Here is a 21,797-nt window from a genome sequence, read left to right as displayed (position 1 = left end):
GGAATTAAAAATTACAAGATAGTAAACATAGCAGAGAAAATGAAAAAAAAATCAAAAGTTGATTTTGATAAGCAACGTGAGTATCTGCTCTTTAAAGACTCATAGGTGGGGTGCAGGTGGTTGGTAAGAGAGTGCAGTTTGTTAACTATTTAAGCTCCTTTCTAGCTAAGCCATAGAACATTTGTTCCCCCTCTTCAAAATTAACAGAACTGACAAACACTAGTGAGACTAAATGAGAAAAAAAATAGAGAGGACTCTATTAAAACCAGAATGAATAAGGACTTTATTAAAAAATATTAAAAGAATATAATAGGTACCCTTATATGTTCACAAATTCCTTAACCTAGGTAAAATATCCAAATTACTAAAGAAACACAAGCCACTGGAAACTATTTTTTTGAAAATATAAAATTTGAATAGACCTATGAACAATAAAGTGATTGCCTTGTTAATCAGAATTTCCACAGGAAAAAGCCTGGGGCCAGATGTTTTTTGGGATTAATTTCATCAAATGTTTCCCTGAGGGCCTTAATGGAAATATATTTTCGATACAGGGTTTGTCATCTAGTAGCAATCAGTCAATATGACATTTCTTATTATTCATCAGAAATGCATTGTGTACTTATCCTGTGCCTTGAATTTTGTGACTTCGTGGTGCCTTTGATGGTCTAGTTAGTATCTGTGTTTCTTGTTTAATGGACACTGATAACATTGATCACTTTGCTTTCCAGTATCCTCAGAAAGTGTGTTTCAAGGCCTTAAAATGATACAATGCCTAGGAGTGAAGATTTCTCAGATGACTGGGTACATCCTCACCATAAATATTTCTTTGTGAGCATGAAAAAAAAAAAAAGAGTTTTACATAAAAAAAAATACAAAAGTACCATTTCATGTATACAGTATATAAGACAATGATGTAAAGTTTTTAGGTAACACCGTACTTTTCATTTTATTATATTCAAATGTTATGACTCACATTGAGCTAACGTGACAGATGTTGTTATCACAGTTGTTCAGAAGGGGAAAGTGAGGCACTGGTCTGTAGTCAAGTGTGCAGTTCAAGGGGTGGAGTGGAAATTTTCTGACAGCAGATTGGAAATTTTAGTCTTGAATTTCACAGCTCTTCAAAACCTAAGAGTCATTGTGGGAACCTCTATCACGGCTTCAGTTTTTCGCCTGCCTGCTCGGTCGAATTTTCGGCACTGACTTGATCTGAATTCTGTGTTAGGCAGTGTCATGCTTAATTCGTGAGCAAAACACGGCAGCTTTACGTGAACTTTGCTCTTTTCCCGGAGCTCTTCAGCGCCGGAATTATGTGTATCCTAAATTATACCCATTTTACCAGAGGCAGCCACCAGACGGAGTCGCGCTCCTCCGGCCTGCAGCCTGCAGCAGGCATACTGAGTCGCACAAAGGCTGCTGACGTCATACGTGATTCACTATCAGGCGCGACGGGAGTAGAACCAAACGACTCCTTTGAGCCTCGGGCTCAGCGGCTGCCATCTTGTTTCGGCGGTAAGGTAAAGGAGGCGTCGTTCGTGGAAGGGACTGCCAGGAGACGGGGAAGGCTGTGACAGTGCGACTCTCCGCTAGCCAGTCCGTGGGGGAGGAGTTGGAAAAGGAGAGCGGCGGCTGGGCTTGGCTTCCGCTGCAGGAGGAGTGGGCTCCGGGGCGACCGGTGGAGGCGGTGCTGGTAACTAAGGGCCTTTGAAGGCGCCTCCCGCGCCGAGGACATGATTTTCTGGGGACTTTGCCAGGGCCTGAGCTGGGTCTCTGTAGTGCCAGCGGATGGGTTGATCCTGGGGCGGGGCCCACATTTCTTTTTTAAAATGTGACCTAGTGTTTCCCGAGGCCCGGTACCAGCTTTTAAGTTAGGTTTCAGGTCAGACACAAATCTCATTCCTTTGCTGACATAGCGGCTAAAGTCAGCAGCAGTTCGAACGTACCTAGTGAACATATGCCATTCAGGGTTAAACCAAAGTTATCCATTAGTCCACCAGCAGTTCTCTCAGCCTCCAAAGGGACCAGACCGCGCCCTCCGAATTTCTATCTGACTTTCATTTCCCCCAGAAAAGGTTTTTTGTAGCATTTTGTTTTCAGACAGCCCATCGCTTTCTGACCTCGTCTTTCCAGTCCCCTTGCAAAGCTAAAAAAAAAGAAAAAGAGACTCTGCAGAGCATCGAGGCCTGGCTCTCTGTCAGAGACTCCCTCCTCACATCTCTGATTACAGCTTCTTCTGTCAGAGATCCTCCGGATCCAGCGTTTCTATTCAGATATGTGTGGCTTTGTTTTAACATTCGATTTTACTACCCAGTCCTAAAGACGTCTTCCTTTCTGGATCCCCTTCTAGACCCAGCATTTGTAATTAATGCCCCCCTCCCCAACTCCTCAAACCTTAGCATCATCCATCAGAAACTTCATTGGGCCCCACATTGCCATTAAGTGACAAGCCCTTAGTATCTACTTTTGAAGAACCTCCTTTTTTTATGGCCCCAGTATTCTTTCCAGATAACCCTGAACTATCTTCCCTCTGAGCCTCGTCACTGGCAAACATCACACAGGAACTGTTTGTGCAATGCTGTCCTCCATCAGAGGATTCTCCCAGTGCTGCCTTCATTCCCGTAAGCATCTGCCCATATAGATTTTGGTCCTAACCGCCTCTTCCCGGAACAAGTCTTCCCAGCCTCATCCTAGGCCTGCCTGTTTGTGAATTCAAAGTCAGCAGCTGCCCTGTCAGATTTTCGGCTTCACTGGGGGTCCCTTGAATGCATGTCACACATTTTAGTCTGCCCTGAGAGCCTTTCACATGTTCCCTCAGGAGCCCTCACCTTCTTTCTGCTTCGTGGGATCCCTTACCATTATCAGATATCCCTTTCCCCATGATTTCCACCAGAGTAGATTGCGCTCTCAGCATCTACTGACTCTGTATGCTCAGAGTTACTGACTGACCAGACAACTTCAGATTCTAGCTAGCCTCTTCTCAGTCCTTTCGGCCTGTACCGTCTTTTCTTTCTTGCTTGCTTGCTTGCTTGCTTGCTTTCTTTCTTTCTTTCGTCCTTCCTTCCTTCCTTTTTTTTTTTTTTTTTCGCATTCCCTTGGAATGGGGAGTGAGGGAGGCATGCTGGGGGTTAGCAGGAATGGAACTTAAAAGTTAAAACTGGCACTCTCTTACCAACCACCCTGCACCTGCATCTGAGCTTTGCCTGATCTTTTACTTCCTCACAGCAGCCCCAACACGTAGCAGGTCTTCTTTATCTTTCTCTTATTTACAAAGGGCTGCTAGTAGTTAAGGCCTTCCCTCCTCCAAACATGCCACCAAGAAGAAAGGCTACCCACCACAGAGGGCTCACCTCTTGCCCTTTCTTTCAGATGTCCAGCTCGCCACTAGCCAAGAAATGCTGTGTGCCTGGGTCTGATCCCACCCCGAGTTCTGACTGCTCTTCTGCCTGTTCAGTAATGTTTAAAGTGCCCTCGGGACCAACCAACGTGAGTATCTGCTCCTTAAAGACTCATAGGTGGGGTGCAGGTGGTTGGTAAGAGTGTGCAGTTTGTTAACTATTTAAGCTCCTTTCTAGCTAAGCCATGGAACATTTTTTTCCCCTCTTCATTCCTAGGGAATGCCAAAAAAAGAGAGTGAAACAGACATAGATGAGGCTCTTTACTCCCGACAGCTGTAAGTCTGGCTAAGTATGGGGATGTGGAGTGGGAAAGGACACAGAAAAGATGGTGTTGAGTGGGTCAAGTCCTGACCCAGACTCTCCCCCGACCTGGCAGGTATGTGCTTGGCCATGAGGCAATGAAGCATCTCCAGACATCCAGTGTACTGGTATCAGGCCTCCGGGGCCTAGGGGTGGAAATTGCCAAAAATCTTATCCTTGGCGGGGTCAAAGCTGTCATCCTGCATGACCAGGGCACTGCCCAATGGGCTGACCTCTCGTCCCAGGTACCTAACTCTTCCTGGCTCCTTTACTACCTTTGCCAAGATACCACCCTCCCCCTTGAGTTTTGCATTTACTTCTCTTCCTATACCCTGTTGTAGTTCTACCTGAGGGAAGAGGACATTGGTAAAAACCGGGCTGAGGTCTCACAGCCCCGCCTTGCTGAGCTCAACAGCTATGTGCCAGTCACCACCTATACTGGGGCCCTCACTGAGGAATTCCTTAGTGGTTTCCAGGTACCTTGCTGCATCGTGCTTCTTGCCTACTTTTGTCGGATTCTGTTTCTGATTGGTCTATTGAGGATTTACTAAATAGGCTATCCCAGTGTTTAGGTTTCATGGGGGGAGCCTCAGGGATGTAGGCAGGAATTAGATCCTGGACACTGTCCTGGGGGAGCTCACAGCTTTTCAGAATGGAAGGAATGGCCAAATACTGTGATACAGTGTTTGTGAACATTGAACTCTGAAGGCAATATACCTTGGTGGGTGGGTATCTCGCTCTTGCAGTTGCCTGGCAGTGAACAAGAAAATTAGTTTATCTGTCTTTATTTTTGTATCTGTAGAATGGGAATGATAGCAACAACGACTTCAAAGTTTTTGCGATGGTTAAATACTTAGAAGAGCAGTTGTCACAAAGGGTGTTCCAAATGTGTGTTTGTTAAACAGCTAGACCGGAAAGAGGGGACTGTGGGTACTGATATACTTGTGTAGGGTTTCCCAGAGGAGAGGGGTAGTGGAATTCCTGGTATAGGACTAGGGAACAACAGACACAAATCCCCACAGACCAGATCTGAGCAAGTGTTTTATTTAATTTTTAATTGAAGAAAGTGAGGGTGGAATATGGGGGTATAAACTCAGACTTTGGGACCAGAGTATGATTCATTTCTGTCTCCCCTGCTACTGTTAGGCGGTGTGAAAGCAGGGTTTTGTGTTTTGCCAAATAAAAGAGTTTGTTGGTCTTTTCAGGACCTCTTTACTTTTCTTATCTGAGTCTGGGGATTCCTGTTTCCCATCAGTGAGCTTGCTCTCACGGAGCATGACACAGATAGATACTTTATAAATAGAAGACAAAGTTTAAATTCTGACAGCCCACCAGTGCTGGACTGCATGATGCTTCTCCCACCCCAGTCTGCGTATCTCCTTTATTATCGTAACTCTCCTGCACCCCACTGCCAAGCCTTCTGTATGATCCTCCTTCTCTGTATAGGTGGTGGTCCTCACCAACACTCCCTTGGAGGACCAGCTGCAGGTGGGTGAGTTCTGCCATAGCCATGGAATCAAGCTGGTCGTGGCAGACACACGTGGCCTGTTTGGGTGAGTGCCTGCCTCTCACTTTCTCCCAAGCACCTGCCAGGCTCAGGCAAGATCCTTTTGCTCCCACTGAACTCATACTACTCCCAGCCAAGCCAAGCCTAGGTTTTGATTCTGTAAATTTAGCTTTCCTTACTTGGCATGAGTGCCATCTGATTGCCAGCAGTAAGGGACTGAGTTTGCTTAGCAGTTACTCACTGCATCTTGAAGGACACATAGAGTTACTGGATGCATGGGTTTTAGGCTCTAGCCTTGTTGTCTCCTACAGGCAGCTGTTCTGTGACTTTGGAGAGGAAATGATCCTTACAGATTCCAATGGGGAGCAGCCTCTCAGTGCTATGGTATCTATGGTTACAAAGGTAAGGAGATCATCCCCAAGGGTTCTGGCAGGCAGGTGGGCAGCAGTAATTCTCTCTGTCTCCTCATGGTAACCTGAGCCTACCCCTGAGGCTTACTTTTTCTTTCCACTAGGATAGCCCAGGTGTTGTCACCTGCCTGGATGATGCCCGGCATGGATTTGAGAGCGGTGACTTTGTCTCCTTCACAGAAGTCCAGGGCATGAATGAACTCAATGATACCTACCCCATAGAGATCACAGTCCTGGGTATGTCAAAGCTGGGCACAAGATCATACAGACTGCCTGGACCAAAGGGAGTGCCGTGGGCTGATCGAGAGGCCAAAATTTGACAAATAACTGTAGCATGAATTAGATCAAAGGCCAAGAAGACATGCCCTTCAAAACCTGAGCTAACACTTAGGAGAGATGTGTCCATGGGACCTTACCAAATAGATGTGCGCTGAACTATAGAGGCAGAAGTTTATGCCACTAATGTTGATTATATTTCCTGCTTAGTTGTTCACTGTATCTCTTTCTGTTTGCATTAGAATTTATAATACAGAACTTCATGTATATTTAGTGTATAGTCTCTAAGTAACACTTTATCACCTCATGTGAAAAAAAAAAAAAAAAAACACCAAAAAACAGCCTTACAACAGTATATTCCCAGTTCCTGATTCCCCATGTGTATGTTATGTCTGTCATAAACTTCTCACTACCTTTGCTTGGATTTAAAACCTGTTGCTTTAAAGACCCTTGTGGGGCGCCTGGGTGCCTCAGTGGGCTTAGCACTGAGCTCAGGTCATGATGTCAGAGTCCTGGGATTGAGACCCTATTGGACTCTCTGCTTTCCCCTCTCTCTCTCTGCTTGCCTCTCTGCCTACTTGTGATCTCTCTGTCAAATAAATAAAACCTTAGAAAAAGAGAGAGAGACTTGAAGGAATTAAAAGTTTTTTTCTTTTCATCCATTTTACATTTTCTCTTCTCTTCAGGTCTGAGCCTAATAGTCTAAAAAAATTATTTTAATTTAAAATCCAGTTTTTACATCCAGTATAGTTTTTCTTTCTACCTGAGGGATGCCCTTTACCATTTGTTGTACTCATGAGATTTGATGTGGTAATTCTTCTAGTTAGCCGGTGATTTAAATTTTCTTTACTTTGCCTGTGTTTTTGAAAGACATTTTTGTGGAATTTCAAATTCTGATTTGATGTTTTTTTTTTCTTTTCTTTTGAAAGATGTTGCTGTATTTTTTGCTTCCATGTTTTTCCACCAGAAGTATGCTTTCATTCTTTTCCCTGTTCCTTATGTATGTAATGTTCTTATTTTCTCTACCACTAACGATAAACAACGTATGCGATCATGACAATGCACCTTAGTGCATTTTTCTCTAGTTTCTTTTGTTTGGGTTTATTTAACTACATTATTTGTGGGCTTACAGTGGTATCAGGTTTGGAAAATTACTGGGCATAGTTTTTCAAAATACTACACTTTCTTCTTCCCTCCCCTTCCCTCCCCTCCCCATCCTCTGGGACTTCCCAGAACTCCAGTTAGGTGCATATTGAGCTACTTGACTTATTTTGTGTTTGTTTGTTTGCCCTCCGTGTTGTATTTTGAATAGTTAGTTTTGGTGTAGACTGGGTCAAGATGGAATTTTCATTCTTGTTTTGATGGTGCTATTGATTCTCTGTGGTGGGGCTAAGAGGAATGGTCATTGAAGTAACAGACACTCTGTTCTTTTCCTCCCTTAGGTCCCTATACCTTTAGTATCTGTGACACTTCTAGCTTCTCTGAGTACACCCGGGGAGGCATTGTCAGTCAGGTTAAAGTACCTAAGAAGATCAGCTTTGTAAGTATGTGTGGAGGTGGGTATAGGGTTCTACAGCTCTAGGATTTTCATGTCTCTGGTGCTGATATCCCTCTCTCCACAGAAATCTTTGCTAGTCTCACTGGCGGAGCCAGACTTTGTGGTAACGGATTTTTCCAAGTTTTCTCGCCCTGGTCAGCTGCACATTGGCTTCCAGGCCCTGCACCGCTTCTGTGCTCAGCATGGTCGGTCTCCTCGGCCCCACAATGAGGTAGGATGAGTGGGCAAGCCCGCCTGCATTTTTGGCCCAAAGCCTCCCCTGCTCTCCCATCTACTGTCTCCCTGTCTCATTCCCACTATTGGCCTGACTGGTCCTTTCTTGGATCTCTTTGCCTTTCCAGGAGGATGCAACAGCACTGGTGGCCTTAGCCCAGGCTGTGAATGCCCGAGCCCTGCCAGTGGTGCAGCAGGACCCCCTGGATGAGGACCTCATTAGAAAACTCTCATATGTGGCTGCTGGGGATCTGGCACCCATAAACGCCTTTATTGGGGGCTTGGCTGCCCAGGAAGTTATGAAGGTCAGTGTGGTTAAAGAAGGGCAGAGCTGAGGACAGGCCAGGTGCCCTCCTGATTCCAGTACTGGCTGTCCATCTGGGTCAGATTGCTATTAAGCACTGATGACCTCCCATTTCTTACCATCCTTCCCAGGCTTGCTCTGGGAAGTTTACACCTATTATGCAGTGGCTGTACTTTGATGCACTTGAGTGTCTCCCTGAGGACAGACAGGCCCTCACAGAGGACAGATGTCGCCCGGTATGTGAAGGGACCCCATGGGTAGGTGTTATTTTGGGTCTCTGCATGGCAGCTCATCTCTGATCCTCTTCCCTTCACATGACACAGTGCCAGAGCCGTTATGATGGGCAGGTGGCTGTATTTGGCTCAGACCTGCAAGAGAAGCTGGGCAAGCAAAATTACTTCTTGGTGAGTGATGCCTTGGGGCACCAGCTCCATCATCTTGACTTGCCTCTGGCCAATCTTTTCTAGAGGCTCCTGCCTCACTAAGGCAGTTAATTGTGGGTTTTTTTTTTTTTTTGTATTTTGTGGGGTTTTTTGCCCTCATCTCTGCCCTTTCTCCATTTTCTTCATACTCGGAAAAGCCTCATAATGTGCCTTTATTCCCCCATCTGGGGCCTCCTTTCTTAGATGACAGTGGGTGTTTATGGCTCTAGGATTTGAATGTGTAATACAGGACCCCCTTACCCTCTATGTATCTTCAGGGGTAGTGAGGACTAACAGGTTTCTTTTCTTCTCTTTCACACTTTGTGTCTCTCTTCTTGGTAACCTCTCAGGTGGGTGCAGGGGCCATTGGCTGTGAACTCCTCAAGAACTTTGCCATGATTGGCCTAGGCTGTGGGGAGAATGGGGCAATCACTGTTACAGACATGGACACCATTGAGAAGTCCAATCTCAACCGACAGTTTCTGTTCCGGCCCTGGGATGTCACGGTGAGTCTGTATACCTGGTAACTGGATGAGCTGCTTCTCTCTCTTTTCTCCTTTCTTGTTGCTTCTCTCTCTTTTCTCCTTTCTTGTCCTTAAGCTTAATAGCTTAGTTCTTTTTGCCTCTATCTTTCTGCTTTTCTCTTCTCTCTCTTTTTCTACCACTCATTCTTTCCAAAGATATTTGAATACTTACCATGTCTTTTCATGTCATTCATCATTTTATACCTACCCCCACTTTCTCTTTTTTTCTCTATATATCTTTGGTAGCTGCTAATGTAGGACTATGGAAGCTAGGTATATGGAAGGATCAATATGAACAGTCTTCTGTTATTTTTGCCTAACTCAGGGATTTGTTTCATTTTGTCGTCCTGCTACTCTGCACTGCCGTAGATTATTTGAAATACATTAAATAGCAAAGAAGATCTTTCTGCCCTTGTCTAGTGAGAAAAGTCTGGAGGTCCACAACACTTTTTATCAAGTCCCCAAGGTCATAATTGTTTTAAGACTACCAAGACATCATTTGCCTTTTTACTCTTACTTTGTCAGTAGAAATTTCCATGCTACTTTAGGAAGGCATCTCTAACTCAGAAACACTTTTTTTTTTTTTTTTCAAACGAACAAGTACGAAATGGTACAAAAGACATAAATACCTAAGGACCCATTCAAAATGCAAAACCAGTAGATACTGGTATAGATTGAAGATCTTACCTTGCAACTACACTTTAAAACGTTATTTCTCAGGTTTTAATTTTTTTTTTTTAGAATCCATGATTATCTGAAAATACTATTAAAATATTGTGTGAAACAGTATTTCTTTAAAATGCTATTAAAATATTGTGTGAAAGGTTTAACAGATTAAATGTGGTAGAGAAGAGAATCCAGCTGCCTCTTAAGAGATTCAATAACTTAAAACATTTGCAAATATGTACGTATAATTTGGGTTTTGTGACTGACATTTTTGTATTGGAAAACATTTTTCATGTTTATATTTATACTACGTAATGGAATCATTCCATTTCAAATCAACTAATAATAACAAAATTTTACCAGTTTAATTTTTTTTATAATTGTTAGTCACTATACAGTACGTCATTAGTTTTTTGAGGTAGTTTAAATTCCTAATACTTGAAACCTGGTCGCTGTAATCCAACATAGCAGCTGTTCTTCTTAAGATCCTCATATTTGAGGATGATTGCAATGAACAGTAATTTACAATAGCCAACTACACGGCTGGTGTTAAGAAGGTACAATGAAACATGAAAAACCAGGATGAGATGGAAGGGCCATAGAGAGCGGTTTACACTGTGATAAAGGAAGTCCTCAGCGGAAGGGTGGCATTTCCTTCCTTGGATGATAGAGGAGAATGTGAAGGTAATTCAGGAAGGAGTGTATAGGGTAAAGGCAACAGCCTGAGCAAAATTCTGATGTTGGAATATCACTCATTGTGTAAGGAACAGAGTGGTCATTCAGAAGGGACCACGGTAGGAGATGAGGTTATAGAAGTAACATGGGCCAGCTCATAGCCTAAGAGAAAGTGAGAGCTAGTGGAGGTTTTTGAGCAAAAGAAGAATGTGACCTGACTTGGCTTTCAGAGGATACTGTTTATAATTGTACAAGGACCTTGGCTTTATTTGGGTAATGGCATCCCAACTCTGGATGCTCTCAGTCAAAAAGCAATAAATGTTGCAGATACCTGGTGCATTGTCTCCTACTTGGTTTATGTAGTTTAAATTCCTAGGGTTTTCCTAGAAATTCCTAAGTTCCTTTTCTGCTAGCTATCAGGTCTGTTTGCCACAGCCTCAGTCGTGTGACATTTGTCATAAACTACTGCTAAATCAGGGAGCCCCCCTGAACTCAGAGTGTAGATCTTGCCTACCATTAGATAAACCAGTTGTCAGAACAACTCTGTAACGGTTTATTGGGTGAAATGTATGAATGACTGCTGCATCTCCATCTCTCTACCCAGAAAATGAAATCTGACACAGCTGTTGCAGCTGTGCGCCAGATAAATCCTTACATCCGGGTAATGAGCCATCAGAATCGTGTTGGCCCTGACACAGAGCATATCTATGATGATAGCTTCTTTCAGAACCTTGATGGTATTGCGACTGCCCTGGACAATATGGATGCTCGTGAGTTTGGGGGTGGGGGTGAGGACGAGGGCAGAGTAATATGTGTCTCTTTGGGGGTGTATCTGTTCTCCTGTCGTATCCTAATGTTATCACCCCCTGTCATCTTCTCAAGGCATGTACGTGGACCGCCGCTGTGTGTACTACCGTAAACCACTGCTGGAGTCAGGCACACTGGGCACCAAGGGCAATGTGCAGGTGGTTATCCCCTTCCTGACAGAGTCCTACAACTCCAGCCAGGACCCTCCTGAGAAGTCCATCCCTATCTGCACACTGAAGAACTTCCCTAATGCCATCGAACACACACTGCAGGTGATCACTTTTGGAGGGAGGGAGAGGTAGGAGAGACAGGCACCTAGGCAGCCTCTCAGCCACCAGACTTATCATTCAGGTGATGGAAGTTTCAGTTAACATGTACCTTTTCTTCAAGTCTCTTTAGAAGTCTAAGCTTTACTAAAGTCTAAGCTTTACTAAATGATTCATTTCTTTTAACTTAAAAATGTTTAGTTTGTAAACACAGAGATGGATATTCATATAATATGTAATGTATTTTATTAACTTGTATGAGAAATGAAGTTGTGAGCTTGTGTTTATTATATATATATTGAAGATTATATTCCTTATAAAAGATTATAATATATATAGAAGATTATATTCCAGCTAAAAAATTAATTTCTTAGCATTATCTCTGCTAGTTATTTAATTACTTGTAATATTTAGCCCATATTTGGATTTACCTAACTGTTGCACTAAAGAATTGATTAAGAATTGTTTAATTCAATTGTTTAAGAATTGGCATCTCAGCATAGGCAGAGAATTATCACAGTGTACACATTGGTGTACATATCATCTAAGTGGACAAAGTAAACATACCTACTTAACCAATACCCAGCTCCTAACTCAAATTCCAGTGTTCTTTGAACTCAAGGATGACCACTCTATTATGTATTAATTCGGTGTCATGCTTCTTAATGCCGTCCTTAAAGACCATATTTTAGAGTACGGGAGTACGAGGAAGCTAAGCAGAAAAACAGAACACAGTTTGAACTACTTGCTTCCAACCCAGCAGTTACCAACTGGATGTATTTAAACTGATAAATACACCGGAGTGTAAATGTGTCTCCATCTCACCATGTGTATATGCATATGTAGATGTACACACTGTGTATGTTTATAGACATATACGTGTGGGTGTGTCCATACTTGTAACCTTTATTAGATAATTACTCTATTGCCATGCCACTGCACATATGCAGAAGGACTATAAAACTGCTCTTAAAATAAATTCAGTATGTGACTCTTGAACTGAACCTCCTCACATCTCAGATTCCTTTTGTGTAAAATAGGAGGAGAGAAGAGACTTCTCTCTCAAGGCTTTGTAATGTATTTACCATTTAAAGAGTGCTTGACACTAAGTAAGCTTTACATATGTATGTCTATGGTCATTTCAACATATATCAACCCATGAGTTATAGATATGTCATTTACAGAATACATTTTCAGAATAAGGATACATAGATAAAGGCATTACCTTGTATGCCACAGCACTGTGGCTGAGCCGGCCTTTGAACCTGGACCTCCAGATTCCAGATCACTTCACCAGGGACTGTATTTACTGACCTTATAGTTTGCAGAGAGCAAAACTTGTATCTTATTCTCTGTCCAGTCCCCTTGACCTGTATGGATCATTCATGTTTTGTGTTTGGTGAGAGCTCCGTTCTTTCTTCTTGAAACATACTACATCTGGATTAGGGCATACCTAGCGTAAGAATAAGATATGCATATATATTTGTGTAACCACTGCCCAGATCAAGGTCATTGGTTTTCAAATTGGGATGGTATGTGTTGGAAGCTTGAGGAGCCCCATTTAAGGGGTTTCTTCTTTTGTTCTCTGTGGTCGCCATGTTTTTCCTAATAGCTTCATTTACTGATGGTCTGTCTTTTTTAAATATATATGTATCTATTTATATATATATATTTTACTTACTTTTTTTTTTGTCAGAGAGAGAGAGCAGGCAGAGGGAAGGGAGAGCAGGCAGAGGGAGAAACAACCTCCCCGCTGAGCAGAGAACCTGGTATGGGACTTGATCACAGAACTCTGGTATCATGACCTGAGCTGAAGGCAGATGCTCAATTGACTGAGCTACCCAGTCTAGTGCCAACAAAAGGCCACTTTACGTTTCAGGCCCTTGTAATCTCTTTGCTTTGTCTGCAGTGGGCTCGGGATGAGTTTGAAGGTCTCTTTAAGCACCCAGCAGAAAATGTCAACCAGTATCTCACGTGAGTAATTCTATCCAAATGTTCTCTCACTTCTCTGCCTAGTCAAGCATACCGTAACCACTCTATGGCTCAGCACCAGCCACATGTTACCATGGGCCTTCTGCCACTGGAGAGTCGGGACCAGCTCTCCATGTAGTTAAGCCCTCTCCTATGGCCTCTGTATAATTTTGCCCATTTTTGCTGTGATTCCTGTCAGAGACTCCAAGTTTGTGGAACAGACACTGCGCCTGGCAGGCACCCAACCACTGGAAATGCTGGAGGCCTTGCAGCGTACCTTGGTGCTACAGCGGCCACAGACCTGGGCTGACTGTGTGACCTGGGCTTACCACCACTGGCACACTCAGTACTCCAACAAACATTTGCCAGCTTTTGCACAACTTTCCACCTGACCAGGTATTCTATACTTGCTGAGTTCATTTGGCAGAATGTATTTTCTAGAAGCAGGTAGTGTTCTGAGAGCTCTTGTTGTAGCTAATTCAGCTATGGCAGGCACACCAAGAACATTTTATAAGACCTCAAGAAAAACTAAACAAGTGCTTTGGGATACCCAGGTGGCTCAGTTGTTTAAGTGTTTTCCTGTAGCTCAGGTCATGATCTCAGGGACCTGGGATGGAGTTCTGCATGAGGCTCCCTGCTCTGTGGGGAGTCCTTCTCAACCTACACCCACACTGTCACTCCCCCTACTGTGTGTTCTCTCACACCGAAATAAAATCTTAAAAAAAAGGTTCTCCCCCTCTGCCCTTCCGCCTCTCAAATGAATAAATCTTTAAGTTTTTTATTTAATTATAGTTAGATATGCCATGCAGTGTGGTATTAGTTTCAAGAGCACAATAAAGTGAGTATTCTACTCTTCCACATGATACGCACTCATCACAAATATACTCCTTTATCCCCATGTCCTGTTTACCCACCCCCCCCCATGGCCCCTGGTAACCATTAGTTTTTGTTCTCTAGAGTTAAGAGAGTCTTTTTTTTTTTTATTGTCTCTCTCTTTTTACCCACTTTGCTCATCTACTAAATTCCACATATGTTGAAATCATAGGGTATTTGTCTTTCTCTGACTTATTCAGTTAACTTAACAGTCCCTAGCTCTATGCATGCCATTACCAAGGGCACGATTTCATTCCTTTTTATGGCCAAGTAATATTCTCTTGTAAACATATACCATATCTTCTATCTATGAAGTTATCATTAAATAACTCTTGGGTGTTTCAATAATTTGGCTATTGTAGATAATGCTGTGATTTAGTATTAGTATTAGTATTTGTATGTATTAGTATTAGTGTTATACTAATATGTATATATAATAATACTAATTTGTATTAGTATTAGTGTTATACTAATATGTATCTGTAATAATACTAATATGTATCAGTATTAGCATTAGTATGTTTGCATGTATGTATGTATGTATGTAGTTGGAATTAGTATTTTTGTATTCTTTGGGTAAATACCTAGTAGTGCAATTGCTAGTTTATGGGGTAGTTCCCTTTTTAACTTTCTGAGGAAACTCCATAAACTTTTCCCCAGGGGCGGCACCACTTTGCATTTCCATCAACAATGCCTGATTGTTCCTTTTTCTCCACAGCTTTACCAAAAGTTGTTTCTGATGTAGTTGATTTTAGCCGTTTTGATGGATGTGGGATGATATCTCATTGTAGTTTTGATTTGTATTTCCCTGATGATGACTGGTGTTGAACATCTTTTCATGTGTCTGTTGGCCGTGTGTATGTTTTTTTTTGGAAAAATATCTATTCATGTGTTCTGCCCATTTTTTAATTAGGTTATTTGTTGTTTGGGTGTTAAGTTTTACAATTTTTTAAAGATTTTATTTATTTATTTTAACTTTTTTTATTATATTATGTTAGTCACCGTACAGTACATCAAAATAATGATGATCCTGGGATCAGGTGGAAACAGTACATCATTAGTTTTTGATGTAATGTTGCCTGATTGTTTGCATATAACACCCAGTGCTCCCTGCAGTGCATTCCTTCCGTAATACCCATCACCCGACACAAACCTCAGTTTGATTTGCAAAGTCCACAGTGTCTTATGGTTCATCTCCTCCTCTGATTTCCCCCCTTCCTTCTCCTCCTGATGTCTTCCATGCTATTCCCTATGTTCCCAATTATAAGTGAAACCATGTGATAATTGTCTTTCTGTTTGACTTATTTCACTTAGCCTAAGACTGTTTCTCCATCTCCCTCTGCCTCCTGCCCTGCCCCTCAAAATAAAATATAAATCATTAAAAAAGAGAGAGAGAGTACAAACGGTTCACTTTCCAACTTCATTTGACCTTAGAGCCCATGATGTATATTGTCTTGGCATCTTAATATCTTCATCTGTGAATAATGATGACCTAATTCTTGGGAGGTTTGGGGGGATTAATTTGTATTTATTAAGTTATTGAAGTTGATATAATGCCTGAGAATTCTTAAACATTCTGAAATATATTAATATTTATCAGTATCTTTTATATACATATATATGTATATAAATATACACACACACACAAATATATATATAGTGAATGACCAGGGATAGTGAGTTGGGACGTCTGGGTCTGAGATGAGGAGTCAGGATTGGCTCCTCTCAGGCCCTGATCCCTCAAACCCTTTCTGTCTTCTTAGCTTACAAGCTCTGGAGCCCTATTCTGGTCTGGGCCCAAACGTTGTCCACACCCACTTATCTTCAGTGTCAACAATGTAAGTCACCCCTTAGGGTATCCTGGGATCAGGTGGAAAGTGGTGGCTGAGAAGAAGGCTTGAGGTTCCAGGGTGAGGACTGATCTGCTCACTAGTCCATATCTTGCCTTTTAGCCCCTGCATCTGGATTATGTGATGGCTGCTGCCAATCTTTTTGCCCAGACGTATGGGCTGATGGGGTCTCAGGACCGAGCTGCTGTGGCCATACTTCTACAGTCTGTGGACATCCCTGAATTCACCCCCAAGTCTGGGGTCAAGATCCACGTCTCTGACAGGGAACTTCAAAATACCAGTGCCTCTGCTGGTGAGGGTGCTTAATCCAATTGGCTCAGAGCACCATTCCATTTATCTTATGTCCATGCTTCTAACTAGTTGTCCTGGTTTCTCTGCCCTGAGTTCCCAGGCCTGAGTTTTACCCATGCTTTCCTGTGGTCTTTGTTTCCTCCAGTGTTAAGATGGGTGGTTAAGGTAAATTCTTTCATGTATTCCTCCTTTCTCTTCTCATTTTTCTTGTTCCCATTCTGGCTCTCAGAATCAATTGTACATCTTCTTTCTGTGTGTGTGTTTGCATTTTGTTCTTTCCTCCATTTTCTTCTTCCTCTGTTTTACAGACTATGGCAATTAGTTTGCCTTGATGTCTTCCCTGGGTCAGTTCCTTCTTGATATCCCCATCCATATCCTCAACTTCCACCTGTATGTATGTTCAATGTATGTATTGACCTCCATGTCTGTCTTCATTTCCTCTCAAGGTCTTCCTCCTCATCTAACCATCTGTAACTACCTTCCAACTCCCAGCTTCCATCTCCCTCTATCTGTCCGATTCTCTCTAAGTCCCCCCTCTATTTTGTATATTTCCTGTATGTATCTTTCCATTTTTTCCTCTGTATATCTGTCCCCATCCTGCTCTTTTCCAAATACTTCATCTCTCTTGATCCTCTCTGTGTTTCTTTGTGTATCTCTAGAGTTGTCAATGCTGTGTGTATTTCTTCCTAGCTCATCCTCCATGTGTAATTGTTATCTCTGCTATTCTTATTCATCTTACTTTTTTTATTTTATCCTGTCCACATTTCTCTCCTCTTCCTGTTTTTCCCTATGGTTGCTTCTCGTATTTTCTTCCCCTCTTTTCTTCCTTTCTCTCTCATCCACGTCTCTCTTTCTGTCTGTGGCACTCTTTAAAATCTCCTATCTTTGTATCATAGCCTACATTTGTTTAAAATTAAAATAGAAATACCGAAGACTTACAGTGTTAAATGCTTTAAATAAGAAAAAAAGTAATTTATTTATTTGGCAGAGAGAGAGCATGCACATGTTCAGCAGGGGGAGTAGCAGACAAGGGGGAGGGAGAAGGAGGTTCCTGTGGGGCTTGAGCCCAGGTCCCTGAGCCAAAAGCAGACACCTAACCAATGGAGCTACCCTTGAGTCCCCAGTGTTACCTATTTTTCAGTATTCTGTTTAGCAGGATTCAATATATCAACACTGTTGTGAAAAATCTCTAGGACTTTCTCACCTTTCATGTAAGAAATCTGTCCACACTAAAATAACTCCCCAGTCTCCTGCCCAGGCTCTGGCAACCACTGCTCTATCTTCTGAGTCTAGGAAGTTGGATTCTTATAGATACATATCTCAAGTATGTGGATTTCATTCTTTGATAGCTGAGAAATATCCCTTTGCGTGGACACGTGACTTTATTAACCTTCCATTGATGAATGGACCCTTGGACTGCTTCTGCCTCTTACCTGTTCTGAATAGTGTTACTGTCTACATCCATTATTATTGCTATTATCTTTGTTCAGCATCTCCATTTATATCTCTCTTTATGGTCCTACTCCTGTCTACATCTTTCTTTCTTGTGTGCAGTATTTTATGCTCCATGTTTCCCAGCTCCCGCAGCTCTTTCCCACAGTGTGTCTCCTATTCAGGTCCTTGATCTGTCTGAAATCTCTGCCCCATTCTAGTGTCCTCCTTTCTCCTTATACCCTGGCCTGGAATTTAAAGGACTAACATGCCCCTCTCTTTGTACAGATGATAACCGCCTACAGGAGGTCAGAGCCATGCTTCCCAGCCCAGAGAAGCTCCGTGGGTTCAAGATGTACCCTATCAACTTTGAAAAGGTGCTGGGGAGGGTTGGGACCCTCAACACAGTAGGAGTATGGGCTGATACATCATAGGATTCTTTGGGATTAGGACTGCCAGATTCCTTGGCTGGTCTGCAATGTAATTGAGGTGCAAATATAGTTGAATCTTGAGTAGCCAGGAAACCTTGTTTTCCTCTAACTCGCTCTTCCATACTGGTCCTCTCTTCTCATTCACAACAGGATGATAATACCAACTTTCATATGGATTTCATTGTGGCTGCATCCAACCTCCGAGCAGAAAATTATAATATTCCCCCGGCAGATCGGCATAAGGTAATGATAGTATAGAGCTTAAGCTTTCACCCTTTCCCAAGGGTGAGTCTCTCCCACATTTGTCCTCCTCTGCAGACCCTGAACCTCTCTAATGATGGCCTCTGCTGGTCATCTTCTCTCTGGCAGAGCAAGCTGATTGCAGGGAAGATCATCATCCCTGCAATTGCCACAACTACAGCAGCTATAGTTGGCCTCGTGTGTCTGGAGCTATATAAAGTGGTGCAGGGATACCGGCAGCTTAAATCTTACAAGAACAGCTTTATGAACTTGGCCCTGCCCTTCTTCAGCTTCTCTGAACCCCTTGCCCCACCTCGGCACCAGGTAGGGGCCTGCTTATATGAAAACCTTTGGTTTTGCCCATTAGTGCATGAGGCAGTGTGTAGTGGGGGTACATGTTCGTGTGTGTGTATCTCTGGACAACTGACTCATAGTAGATGGTGCTCGTATGTTTGGGTGTCATACTCTGTATACCATTTGTCCATTCATTATATAGTTTTTGCATTGTGCCAAGTACAAATGTGACTGGCATCTTTGAGAAGTAATGAGAAGCTCAGGATAGTTAGACGATATTAAATAGGAAGGTAATGGGAAGTGGAAGGTGTGTGAAGAAGATAGCAGGTTTGCCTTATTGTGGAGACACATAGGTCAATATAAAAATATCGCTTGCACACAATGATATGGGGCCCCAGGAGGGTTAGGACAAAGGGAAGTTATGATTGATCTGTCTTAATGAAGTTGAGTGGTTAGGCTAGGATCATCTGGGTTACCCATATTTCCACTCCCCTGTGTTTCGTCCTACAGTACTATAACCAAGAGTGGACATTGTGGGATCGCTTTGAGGTACAGGGGATACAGCCTAATGGTAAAGAGATGACTCTCAGACAGTTCCTTGACTACTTTAAGGTGAGGCTTTCTACACTCACTTCCCCTAGGGGTGGTGATTGTATTCTCCTTTTCTATGACACCATTGTATGTCTGTCCTTCCCACCCTCTCCAGACAGAGCACAAATTAGAGATTACCATGCTGTCCCAAGGTGTATCCATGTTGTACTCCTTTTTCATGCCAGCTACCAAACTCAAGGAACGGTTGGATCAGCCGTGAGTTGGCCACAGGGCAGACTAAGGAAAGCCCTGTGAGGGGTGGACAACCTTACTGCTTATGTTCATGGCTTTCCCTACCTTCTTTAATGCCATATGCCTCTCTTCCCTGTTATGTCCCTGACCCTCTCCTCTCTCTTCCCAGGATGACAGAAATTGTGACTCATGTGTCGAAACGAAAGCTGGGCCACCATGTGCGGGCACTGGTGCTTGAGCTGTGCTGCAACGATGATACTGGCGAGGATGTCGAGGTTCCCTATGTACGCTACACCATCCGCTGACTCCCCAGACCCCAAACAGTTTACTTTCAGATCTCGTCGAGTTGTGCCAAAACATGTGCCTGGCTAGGCACATAAACGTTACATCCTTTTGAGAACTTTTTTTTGTGGTTGCCTTCTACTCTTTAGAATTGGAATTGTTAATAAAGACTTAACGCAGGTTGGCATGTCCTGGTTTGGCAATGGTTCATGGCTTGTTTCCCCTGGGAAATGATGGGCTACCGATACCTTTGTTCAGGTCATAATTCAAAGAGTTCAGTCCCATCCCAGAAACAGGGAATGCATCCCAAATCCAAGGTTATGAGACAGAAGATTAATTGTAGCTCCTCTAATAAATAAGAGGTTTGATTCCTTTTCCTCCTGTCTTACGTCCTCAAGAAAAAAAGACCTGTTTTAGGCTACAGAGAAAGGTCTGCCTTTATCCTATGTTAAATTTCACTCACTTTCTAATCCTATCTTTGCTACCTCCAATTACCTGCCATACTATTTTGAGATATAGTAGGCATCCTGGACCCAGACTGTGGTCTGAATACTAAGCCTTATATTATGTTCTCACATTCTTTAATTCTTTTGTGGAAAAAAAAAAAAAAGGGAGTGAAGGATTAAGGCATTTACTGTCTTTAAGGTTGCATATGGTACATGTTGTACCTATAAATACTGTTATTTTTGAAGGTATGTTAGCTACTCTAAACTTCTTTTTTCCTATGAGAATGTGGTCCCATCCCACCTGACTTGATGCATTGATACTGTCCACAAAATGAGTACCACGAGTTCCATGAGGAACTCCTGAGTAACTCACAGAGCGCTCCTGGGCTGTGATGCCAGTGCCTTAAGATATATTATACACTTACTAATGAAATTAATTTGGCAGAGCACATCCACAGAACAAAGGTTCCTTCTTGCTCCACCCCAGCTCCCTTTACCCTAGGACTCCTTGCTCTTTTCCTCAAAAGGCCTCCTACCATTGAGGAGAGAGCTTGCTTCTGAGACTGAGGGGGTTTCATATGTTAAATCTGACAGCAGGAGTTTCCCAGCTGTCCCTACAAGTAATGCAAGGAACATAACTTTCTCCACATAGCAGAAGACAGAGTCTTCTGGTGGCATGTCCACATCTGTGTCTTCTCCATTGGTACCGTTTGGTTGGTGAAGGATACCACCCAAACCTCAGCCAGGACTGTTCAACATTTTGCCCGCTGGAGGATTTTCTTTCATCCCCTGTCCAGAGAGCAGCTGTGCTGTTGCAGCTGTCTGCTTTTAGGTGGTGTCTACCGATAGTGCAGAACTATCTGAAACCAGGCCTGAGTTTTTCTCAGTCAACTGATCATAGGAACCCCCAGAGGCCAGCAGTTCAGGTTGAGAATAAAAGATAGTGTAGCACGAGTGGGGATTACAGACATTTGAGCCATAAAGTCATCTAATTTCCTTGTGCTTTTACAACTTCTTTGGGCCAGATCTCAGGTGTACCACTTCCATTCGATGACGTAGTGTTGCTGTCCATGCCCAACTTTATGGTCTAATGGGTCAGATAACCCAGTTCATAATGGGCATGTGAAATTGCATCGTTACTCCACTGCCTATATGGTAGTCTCTGCTAATGCCCAGTAATAGACCAAAGGCTGGTTCTCAAACGTGAAGTAAGGATGGCAGGGGTTTGAAAAGAACTCTAAGGGCCTCTGCTGCAGGTCATGTGTACGACCCTATCAAAGTCTCCAGAGTATCCCTAGCTGCCACTAAGCACCGTTGAATCTGCTAGATGGTATGTCTCACATGGCAGAGCACTTTGCATGGCTGTCTGGAACTGTTGGCGTACTTTCTGCTGCTCTGGGCTCTCCTAAAACTAGCAACTTCTTGGGCCACCCAACGAACAGATTGGAGTAACACACCCAAAAGAGTAATTGGCCTCTCAAATTCAGACTAAATAGATATGATGAATCCTATTCTAGTTAAAAGACGGACCCCGTGCAACTCTTCATTACTCACCTTAGGAGAGAGATATCAACATGCT

The 21,797-nt window shown here is 42.9% G+C and overlaps 1 protein-coding gene across 1 annotated transcript; it reads left to right on the top strand.

Annotated features, from left to right (window-relative positions):
• Positions 1-1,415: 1,415 nt before the first annotated feature.
• On the top strand, positions 1,416-19,959 carry LOC123393968 (ubiquitin-like modifier-activating enzyme 1). The gene is given in 28 exon segments (XM_045087325.1): positions 1,416-1,520; positions 2,497-2,621; positions 3,370-3,486; positions 3,615-3,673; positions 3,775-3,943; positions 4,040-4,174; positions 5,145-5,251; positions 5,517-5,607; positions 5,720-5,852; positions 7,334-7,431; positions 7,514-7,660; positions 7,791-7,967; positions 8,098-8,202; positions 8,290-8,370; positions 8,739-8,894; positions 10,858-11,023; positions 11,136-11,332; positions 13,236-13,300; positions 13,497-13,653; positions 13,655-13,693; positions 15,934-16,008; positions 16,123-16,312; positions 18,031-18,119; positions 18,324-18,416; positions 18,543-18,737; positions 19,218-19,319; positions 19,414-19,514; positions 19,660-19,959. Coding segments are annotated over 26 exon segments (3,180 nt in total). The 5' UTR covers positions 1,416-1,520; positions 2,497-2,621; the 3' UTR covers positions 19,796-19,959.
• Positions 19,960-21,797: the final 1,838 nt, after the last annotated feature.

Source organism: Mustela putorius, unplaced genomic scaffold (assembly GCF_011764305.1).
Source record: "Mustela putorius furo isolate JIRA1106 unplaced genomic scaffold, ASM1176430v1.1 tig00001094_pilon_pilon_pilon, whole genome shotgun sequence".
In the NCBI taxonomy this organism is placed as follows: domain Eukaryota; kingdom Metazoa; phylum Chordata; class Mammalia; order Carnivora; family Mustelidae; genus Mustela; species Mustela putorius.
The sequence above is the reverse complement of the archived record's forward strand: the minus strand, read 5'-3'. Positions and strand labels throughout refer to the sequence as shown.